General features: G+C 34.9%; 2 protein-coding genes and 1 long non-coding RNA gene across 3 annotated transcripts; all 3 read right to left on the minus strand.

Annotated features, from left to right (window-relative positions):
- Positions 1-2,784: 2,784 nt before the first annotated feature.
- Positions 2,785-4,195, minus strand: LOC130636912 (uncharacterized). Its single transcript, XM_057446762.1, has 4 exons — positions 4,175-4,195; positions 3,770-4,006; positions 3,218-3,574; positions 2,785-3,000 (listed from the first exon to the last, which is right to left on the minus strand). Exons 1-4 carry the CDS (start codon positions 4,193-4,195, stop codon positions 2,785-2,787), a joined length of 831 nt encoding a protein of 276 aa, XP_057302745.1.
- LOC130636098 (uncharacterized) lies at positions 4,004-5,727 on the minus strand. Its single transcript, XM_057445706.1, has 3 exons — positions 5,443-5,727; positions 4,974-5,163; positions 4,004-4,877 (listed from the first exon to the last, which is right to left on the minus strand). Exons 1-3 carry the CDS (start codon positions 5,699-5,701, stop codon positions 4,256-4,258), a joined length of 1,071 nt encoding a protein of 356 aa, XP_057301689.1. The 5' UTR covers positions 5,702-5,727; the 3' UTR covers positions 4,004-4,255.
- Positions 5,728-6,809: 1,082 nt separating this feature from the next.
- Positions 6,810-9,289, minus strand: LOC130636103 (uncharacterized). Its single transcript, XR_008982219.1, has 2 exons — positions 8,789-9,289; positions 6,810-7,626 (listed from the first exon to the last, which is right to left on the minus strand). It is a non-coding gene; the product is annotated as an uncharacterized LOC130636103 (long non-coding RNA).
- Positions 9,290-9,899: the final 610 nt, after the last annotated feature.

Here is a 9,899-nt window from a genome sequence, read left to right on the forward strand (position 1 = left end):
TCTTGCCAAAATTAAATCGCTACCAAGAGAAATTGAGCCCCAGTCTCCCACACAAATTGTGAGAGTTAAAACCACTAACCTACGGCGCCACAATAATTATTTACATATTTGGTGATTGACAATGTAAAACTGTGTATTTATTATTAGATAATATATTTTCCTTATTTATATAGCTTGGGAAGAAATGACATTTGCGATGTGAATAATGAGACATGAAATGGATCTACGAAAAGATTGGCATACAAATTTAGCAGCACATTCTATGGTCATAGAGGAAGACAATATGTTACCTTAGTTATATATATTTTTTTATTTGTTATATATCTTATACTCGGTAGCAGCATGAACACTGAATATGAAAAAGCTAGACATGAAACTTATAAAAACTTAAATTAATGTTTGTTCCAATGCAGTCAAGCATGTATATATGTAAACCAAAAACATATTTGCTTTATTTTATGTATATAAAATAATTTTATTGAAAGCACTTCTTTTCTATTCCTAAGGCAGATTTTCAAATAGAATTTATTAAGTATTTAAACACAGCTTTGATTGAAGTCAGTAAGAAGTCTGTGTTAAATATCAAGAGCTTTGTTACCTGAACTTTGACATTATATATAGAAAAAGTTATTAACACCTTTTACACCTACACACACTACATATCTTGGTAAAGTCGTAACGATGTTAGCTCCTTAGTGTGAACAAGGCGATAAGATCAGTGACAATAACAATTTCATGACAGTTAGATATTATGTCAACAAAATTATGAAACAAACAATGATAGAAGCCCCAGTACAGTGATTGTATTATAATATACGTGGATACTTTTTACTTTTGTAAATATTCAGGCTTCTATATAAAATCACGCACCATATTTAATAATAGATTTTAGGCTTAGCACTTTTGTAACCTGATAATGTTACTTTATATCGTTTTGCACAATCTTCTTAGTCAGTGTCTACTCAAACGCACCGTAGTAACCAATCTTCATTCTAGTCCGGCTACTATTAAAAACTTTAATGTTCCACTGGTGTATGAAGAATTGAACGTAAAACGTAAAATGCGCTTGTCCCATTAATTTTGCCGAGGCTTTAATTCTTTGCAGAAAGCTGTTAAATTGTTCACAGATACTTGTGTTCGGTGAGTTCATTCCACTTAACCTGCTACTGTTGTAGGCTTGAGAGCATTTATGGCTGAATCCGTGGAGCACGTCATGAAAAAAACGCGTGTCTTGAAAATACCCAGATTCTCGATTTTTGGCGTACTCGCTTAAGCCACAAGCAAAATCGTAAAAACTGGTTTTGGGCCCTTTTTCCAAATGGGTATACAATGATGCCAGTGCGTCTTTTCTTCCTTCACTTCCTGTTATAATGTGAAACCCAAGACAGTGACCATGATAAGGACAAAACCACAAAAAAGATATGTTGTCCCTTTTTTGACACGTCCGGGTACACCTTCCGACATCTAACATCTGGGGTGTCATCATTTGCGGTGTCTTTTATTTCCCTTTTATCCATGGAAAAACTTCGCATTTTTCTTATTTGCTCTCCATTCTCAGTAAAGTAGTACGCTCGACCGTACTTCGCCGGGTTATAAGTACCTTCTAATTTCTGAGTTGGTGCAGGTGGAGTATTAAAAGAATGTATAGATTTTACACGCTCGCATACGTGTACGAAAAAGCTAAGCGTGTCCTCGGGAATCGTCCCATTATGAACGAGGAATGATTGTATCATTAACCATGCCATCTCAGGACAATATGTCTTAACATCTTCGGCAAACGCCAAAGTGTCCATACTGCTAGTGCTAAAAAAACTGTTCAGCTTTTTTGCTAAAGCGATAGGACATATGACATCAACGGAACAATCAGTAAACAGCATCTATAACAACTTGGCGGCGGCCAGTTGTTCGTTTCGATCTATACCTTCCTGTTGTATGTTAAAAACGCGAGAAATAAAAGGTACAACTCGATCATCAAGTAACTGCACATATTCTTTGAACATAAGTGACGAAATCTGGTTATAATCCCCATCAATTATAAATCGACACATTTGTTGAAAAGTGTCTCGCGCCAATTTGCAAAATGCTGCAGTGTTATTCATGGATGTGGGAATAAAGCACCGATCCAATCGTCTCAGTTTCGTTTCCAAAATTTCAGATTCGTTGGAGCGTTCAATGGGTGAAACAAATGCTTGTTTAAAATTTAATCCAATTTTCGTTCCATCACAAGCAAGTGAATTGCATTTTCCGCCGCACCAAGAGCAGGACATACGAAAGTCGATTTTCATATGCGATGCCCATGCAAACCACCACGCAATAAAGATCGACTGGACATAAAAGATTTGCCTGTCGGAAACAGGCGCTTGTACGTTTTATTCATGGACATGGTAAATCCTGAAAATGTTTGTTTTCCGCTATTTACAGCATCAACAAACATCCAACCAATTTCATATCCGGCACACGTGTGAGCGGAAAGCCTGAATATACACTCATCCTCTCCAGCCCATGATCTTATGCATGTACCTTGAAGACATTTTCTTTTCCAGACTTTTGCTCCTACGGCGCCTAAAAAGATTGGATTGGTAAATCTGGCTATTTTGATGGAAAATGGCTTCGTTTTGGAAAAAGGCTTCTCAAAATTGATAATCTTTTACCTAAGCTTAAAAACAGCGTAGTCTTTCCGACTTCTTCCAATAGACCATCTGGATTTTCGTCAGACGTCCATCCGGCCTAAGTATCAAAACATATTAACCTTAATCAACTAATTCTAAGAGAGTAATAGTTTTTCTAAATGGTTGAAACATTTACCTGGCAAGTACACGTTCCATTAGCACTAGGAACGAACAATGGGAAAGCTTCTGGTTCTTTAATATCTATTCTACTTCGTTGATAGAATTGTATACTTAAGTTGTTTGAATCTGGATTGGAATCAACAATTTGAGTAGAAGGACAATTCTTGCCAAAGGTCCATAACCCACATGCAACATCAAATATATCTTCCCACTACGAAGAAAAGATGTGTGTAAAATGCCGAATGTCCATAGATTCAAAATAATTCTGACAAAAAATGTTTACTTTCTAAAGTCAAGCTTAAACTTTAAAGGATTTTTTTTTTACTTTTTTCTCAATTTTTAACGTTGCTTTGTTTCCTCAAAAAATTATTTTTTAAGTATGCTTTTATAAGTACATAGGTTTGGCTGTAATAAGTAAAACTAACAACCTTTTCAGAGGGTAAAGTATCATCTTCATCACTGCTATCACCATAGTTGCCATCATCAACCTCGATATCCATCTCCATCCTCGTTGGCACTTCGTCAAAACTTTCTTTTAGTAATTTAAGATGTTGACAAAGTGATGAACAATCAGTTAAATTTCTTACATTTCGTTTTGTTGATTGGTTCTTTGATAAACGACATTGAGTTGAGTGACATGTTGCGATTTGTTTGTGAGTCTTGTCAACATTACACACTGTAACAAATTCAACTTGATCTGCAACAATAGAAAAACGTTTAACGCCTGTTTTGGCGGGAAGTGAAATGACTTGATCGTTCGTACATTCAAGAGCTTCCAGAACAATCTAAGATTTAAAATAAAAAAAATTAAAACAGACTTACACAGATTTATAACAACCCTTTCTGTCAGAGTTTCTTATTGACACAACACATATAGTTAATTAAGGAGATTATTTTCAAAATTTGACCCCTTATGCTACCCAATAATTTGTCCGGTATTTCTTACAAATGTAGTTACAAATGAATATAACAAAACACACCTGTTTGTTAATATGTTCTGGAATAATCGCTGATTCGTTTAAACCGTCAAAATCTACAAATATCATTAATTCCTTCATTAAGCGACAATGGCAACACGTGACCCTCTCTCTCGCATTTGCATAATGTCCATGATCAACATCGATTGAGGCTTGCAACGTACTAAAGATTTTACATTGGCATGTAATTATCGGTGTCGTTTCCGTTTTTACCGCAGTAACATGAACGTATTCATAATTCTAAAAATTCGAGAAATATAACGGACATTAAAATGTTATTTATAGATGGAGAACATTTTAAGGCAAAAAATCAGTATAAATAAAAGTTGGAAAAAAATTAATAGCTCGTAACCGTGTCTGTTGTTACCGTCCGTCTATGTCTGGCGTATATTGTTATGTAATGATTGCAAGAAGCTGAAAAATGTACATAGCGATTACATAGAGAGTTGAAAACAGCTAAATTTAAACAAATTGAAATTAATTTGAACGTTAAGAGAAAGAAAAGGTTACCATAAAGTCTCCACTGTAGATGTCGTAACCACCCATAGCAACAACTTGTTTATTTTCGTTTCTTAATCTCCAGTGAAGACGGTTATGACGGAATAATTCACCACAGAAATATTTATAAAGATTTGTTCCGCAATCATCTGCCAAGTTTGGATAAATGGCTGGTGTTATAGTTGCCGCTTGTTTTGACCTTACTGCAACAGGATATCGTTTCCGATAAGGTTCTCCAGACCTCTTTTTTGAATACGGAATTTCGCATTTGGAACCGAACAAATTGTTCAGGCACGCGTCAATTATATTTCCTGGGTCATTTCTGTAACACCATGCTTGTATGATCCGGTTTCTTGGTGACCCGGGATAGTACTTCATAGATGTGGAAAACCGTTGTTCATACTTCAATTGTAAGGAACTAGCAGGCCAGTCCCACCGATGGTGGTTTGATAAAGATGAAATAATAGAAAACTGATCGTTCAGAGAAATCACAGAGGGATATTGCTGAAGGAGACATCTCCGTATGCTTTGTGAAAATGTTGACTTGGAACGATATTTGACAATTTGAGGTTGGAGTGTTGAACAAATTTCTTTATTATCGCATATAACGTGACTAAAATACAAAAAAAAAAAACACAGAAATAATAGGAAACAGAAGGATAATTCAGTATAATCATTTCATCGCATGCGCGCAAGGTTACATACGTACCGATTCTCAATTTTATTTTCATTTGCCTCAAACTTTTGGCTGTTGTGCAACGTAATACCAAAAACAAATAGACATTTCACTTTTTCTGATTGTATGGTTGGCATAATCGAGCTCATAGTATTGTAAAAACTATTTTTGTTGCCTTTTATATTCCTTGAAGTTACATTCTTCTTTTTTTCGTTGCAATTTTCTAAAGAAATAAAGATACGGCTCTTTAAATTATAATTTACGAGAGCAAAAGTTTGTTTCTAATTTCAATAATCTGACAAAGCAATCGCAACTTGGTTATTGGAAAGTATGATGCGTTAAGAAAAGCACATTCGTCCAAGATACGCAGAAACTGCAGCGATACATCAACTTCTAAAATGGATTGGGAAATAAAAAAAGCCTTGCAACTTTCTTTTATTCTAGCTTAAATTTAAAACACTCTTCTACCAGATTATAATAACGATTACTTAATACGAATTACCAGAATTGCGCATTGTTTGGTATAATTTTATAGATCTGATTTTTTCCATGTTGACATCATCCATTGTATAGACATGGTAGGGTAACAGGTCATTCGTTAAACCTAAGCGTTGCTGAATAAAACACTGCCCTTCGTTATGAAAATACCCTTGAAATCCACCAGATTCAAAAAGGCGGCACACATAAACTCTTCGAACTGGTACTTCTATTTGCAAAACAGAGCAATAAAACACATCATCATAATAACCAGATGCTGTCATTGTCAAGCAAGTGTCCTCTGCTTTTATTATCGAGTTGCTCGCTTTAAAACAAGATGAAAGCATTGCCGTTGTTATTGAAGTCTCCAAATCTAACGCTTCGTGGCATTTATTTAAATTTGCCAATGCGATTTTCTTTTTATCTGTCTCTGCCTCCACTGAATAGGCTAAATATGACAAGGTAAATATGATATAGAACACAATACTCAGTAATTCTTTTAATATGGTGACAACGCAAAGTTTAGCTGTTATCACGTTAGCAAAGTAGTGAACGATGGGTTAACATTACTGACAATATGTATCAACATTCTTAAATCTGCCATCTTTTAGTCGCAAGATATGAAGTGGGAAAATATGAAAAATATTTATATATATATTGCTTCCTTTGAAGAAAATGTAAACTACAGTCAACTCCCTCTAACTCTAATCTTTTTACTGTCGAGTGGGACATACTTCAATTTTATGTATGGTAATGCATTCTTGATACAGTTTAGCATGATAATCTTAAAGCGTACTAACTTTGCGTAAGTATGTAATATATTATATCCAACCGAAAAGTTAACACTTTATGTATGTTTACAATAATTTCTTTTCGTCGTTTTAGTAAATTTTACCTTCCTCAGTGAACAGTTCGATTTACTGAACATTATAACTAAGAGTAGGCTTAAGAGCGGTTTGCAAGGTACCCGAGGTCAGAGTTAACGGGTAAGTATTATCTTTAAGGAATACTCATGATAACGACGCTAGTGTTGGAGGTCATAAAATTTCGAGTTGTTTAGAGTTTCGGGAGTTGACAGTATATTAATCACCTACACGAGTTGGCAAGATCTGTTGACGTGATACTGAAATTAGTATCTTCTAAACCACTGTCAATAATAACATTGGAAGCAACCTCCATGTCTTTAACTAACACCTCTGGAACTTCTTCTAATGATGTCAGCATTGCATTATATTCTACTTCATCCGTACTTATGGCGTCCATACTTAACTTACTAACTATGAAATTAAAAAAATAACTATATCTGTGAAAGGGGATAACAGGTCGAATTAATAAACGGAAATATAACTACATTAAACCTGCTGGTGTTAAGAATAAAAAAACGAATTCGTGTACAATATTTCTTTACCATAAAACAAAATTTTAAGGTATTATTTTTCACAAAACTCACGACAATAACTCAAATTACAAGAAAATGAGAACAAAAAGTAAACAGTCTTCAATAGTCACAGCTCGTTACTTTCTATTTTTTAGATAATTACAAAACAAAATAAATTGAGTATAGGTTGTACAAAACAACAAAATTATAAAATATCTCTAAGCTCTACCAATATTTGATTAGAAACATGAGTAACCATCAAGGAGTAAAAAGATTCCTTGCAGATAGTAATTTCTATTTGGGATATTCGACATATAAAAACGTCATTCAAACGCAAAACATAAATTCGTATAATAAGAGTCCATTTTAAAAAACCTTTAGCAAATTTAAATTAGGGTAAAACTGCCAAAATTCCCAGCTAATGAAATTATTTCCTTTTATCATGTGATTTGTTTTAGACAATTAAAGAAGTTTCAAAATACAGAACATAGTTTTAGAAGATGTTTCTTTAGGCAAAGAAAATTGTAGAAAATATAATTTACCTTGCCTCACACCCAGACGGACTTTTTTCAAATTATATAGGAGATATTATTACAGCAATCGTCTTTTTCTGGTTTTTCAAATTTTACTCATTTTTATATATATATATTTATAACAATCACAACAACTATTACCATAGAACAAAAACGACTTTCATGTTTATAATATGCTATTTTGCTGTTCTTCCATCATAACGTTTTAATCGGTTGTTTTTCTTCCAATCGGGTTGTAATCAATAAATTCCATCACGAACTGCATATTCACACATACCTACTGGTGCCTGATGTTAGACTAAAACAAAAATAACAAAATATAAATTATTGATGTGCAAATAGAGGTTATCCTATATAATGTGAGGATCAGGTCCATGACCCCTAGGTTCCAAAAACTTTTTTTCCTTTATTCGGTTCAGATTCTACCCTTTTGTATCTCAATAATAATAAGTAGTCCAAAAATTAAATAGAGTATATATTGTTTAAATGACTTTCTGTGCAACTCATTATTTTGATTTCGCATTAAGCACAATAAACACATAAAAGCAAAAAATTGAAGTAATCATAGAAATAAATCAAAAAAAAACTATTTACTAAAAAGATTAATTCCAGTGCCTTTTAGATCTTGCCTCTAAAAAATCTACGATTTACATTTCATTTAGCCCTCTGTGGTTTCGCTTTTTTACCTACTAAATAGCGTGTGTACAAAAATTCATAAATTTTGAGTAATTTTGGAAATTCATTTATTGTACAGATTTCATACACATGAACTATCCACAAGATGTTGGTATTACTTTTTGCTGTCGATGGATATAGATATATATTGGCGTTGATTCCATATGTGTAAGTAAATATTACCATTGCCCTGTGTAAGAAGTGTTATGTTGTATGGTAGTGAGGCATGGGCAGTGAAGCAGGAAGATCTTGACCTTTTAAAAAGGAATGATATAAGAATGGTTAGGTGGATGTGTAACGCCAGTCTGAGAGACAGAAAGAGTTCAGATGAGCTAAGAAGCAGGATAAGTATCCGTAGAATTAAAGATGTTATCCAGATAAGAAGATTGAATTGGCTGGGGCTCTTGGAAAGAATGGAGGAGGATAATTGGGTAAGAAAGTGTGGAGACTTGATAGTTCCTGGGGCAAAGCCCAGAGGCAGACTGAGAAAGACTTGGCAGGAGGTTATAAGGACAGACTTGATACAGCAGAAGTTGAGTTTAGATCTAACACAGTCTAGATCAGATTGGAAGAGGGTCATTAATATACCTCGTCCAACCCATGCTAGCATGGAAAACGGACGTTAAGCCAAGAATGATGATGATGATGATAGGTTAACCTAACTGATGTGGAGGATGTGGGCCATTTGAAGGTGCTGGAAGTTGATTGGGCTAGTCAGTTCTCGACACATTTAGCTTCATCAACTTCGAAAGTTATAGCTAAAGGCGATAATAACAAAGGCTTACATTCCTATCTTCAGGTGTGTTAGCTATAGACGGCTTACTTCGCGTTTTTTGTGCCTGATGCCAGTGGAATTTTGCAGATACGCTACATCTTTTCTGCCATCTTTGTTTGCCTTTTTACTTTCACGGACGTTACGTACACCACAACCCGTACTGCATCTCTAGCCAATCAGAAGGCTGAAAATTTGAGATACAAAACTGTGACCGTAATTCACTCCTAGTCTTGGCTGAAGGTTAGAAGTGCGCGGGCGAGAGCAATTCTAACTGGAAGCGGCCGTCTCGCCCCGGTTTCTCCCGCGCTTGTAAATATGTAAATATGTAAATATGTAAATATGAATATAGGAAATCTGCATAGAGTATAAAGAGCAAGTACGCTGAGTCTAAAGCACTGAAAACACCTTGGATATGGGAAACCAAAGGCTTTGAGTGGTATACTCGCAGAAGAAACAAAAACCCTCTGGGTTCAAAAACAAACAAAAAAACAACAGAGGGTTCCCTTACGAGGGTTTTGTTTTTAAAAAAAACATGCCGAGCGAAATATGCCTACTATGTTTTGCAATAATTCTTCCGTATACTAATTATATTTTTCCGTTATCGCCATATAATAAATATGGTACAGGATATTACTGAAATTTTCGATGTTGTAGATACTCATACATTTGGTCAATTCTTGGCGCCTCTTTTAGTTGCCGCGCACAGATAGATAGATGAAAAGGAAGAGGGAGAGATAGATAAGAATGTTTGAAGAATTGGAAACAAGGCTCTTTGAAAATATTGTTATTTCACCTTCGTGTCTTGAAAAAATAATAGGGTATGTTTATACCCAGCTACGACAGATGTATATAGACACGCCTTCCCACATCCTAGGTATTGGATTGAGTATTTCGGATGTGGATATTGGAGACGTTACTATTGACCCCAGCGACGGTGAGTGTATAGCAAGCGTGTATTTTACATTGAGGCATGTTATTCCCAAGCTGGGTCAAATCAAAGGTGCAAAATTCTAATCCGGGGATTATATTGTTTGATTCTTCCGATTATAAAATAGCGATCCGCTTTAATGGTGACGATGATGGTAAATACGAGATTACGCTATGTCAGTACGTGGATCATG

This window comes from Hydractinia symbiolongicarpus, chromosome 3 (assembly GCF_029227915.1).
Source record: "Hydractinia symbiolongicarpus strain clone_291-10 chromosome 3, HSymV2.1, whole genome shotgun sequence".
NCBI classification, from domain to species: Eukaryota; Metazoa; Cnidaria; class Hydrozoa; order Anthoathecata; family Hydractiniidae; genus Hydractinia; species Hydractinia symbiolongicarpus.

Excerpts from the sequence above, each read along its gene's own strand:
- LOC130636912 (XM_057446762.1), bottom strand. The coding sequence starts at position 4,195 with ATGTACATTTTTCAGCTTCTT. Across the intron at positions 3,575-3,769 it reads CAGAACATATTAACAAACAG|ATTGTTCTGGAAGCTCTTGA; the intron begins GTGTGTTTTGTT and ends TTTAAATCTTAG. Across the intron at positions 3,001-3,217 it reads ATACTTTACCCTCTGAAAAG|TGGGAAGATATATTTGATGT; the intron begins GTTGTTAGTTTT and ends TTTTCTTCGTAG.
- LOC130636098 (XM_057445706.1), bottom strand. The coding sequence starts at position 5,701 with ATGACAGCATCTGGTTATTATGATGATGTGTTTTATTGCTCTGTTTTG. Across the intron at positions 5,164-5,442 it reads CCAAACAATGCGCAATTCTG|AAAATTGCAACGAAAAAAAG; the intron begins GTAATTCGTATT and ends TTATTTCTTTAG. Across the intron at positions 4,878-4,973 it reads GAAAATAAAATTGAGAATCG|TCACGTTATATGCGATAATA; the intron begins GTACGTATGTAA and ends TTTGTATTTTAG.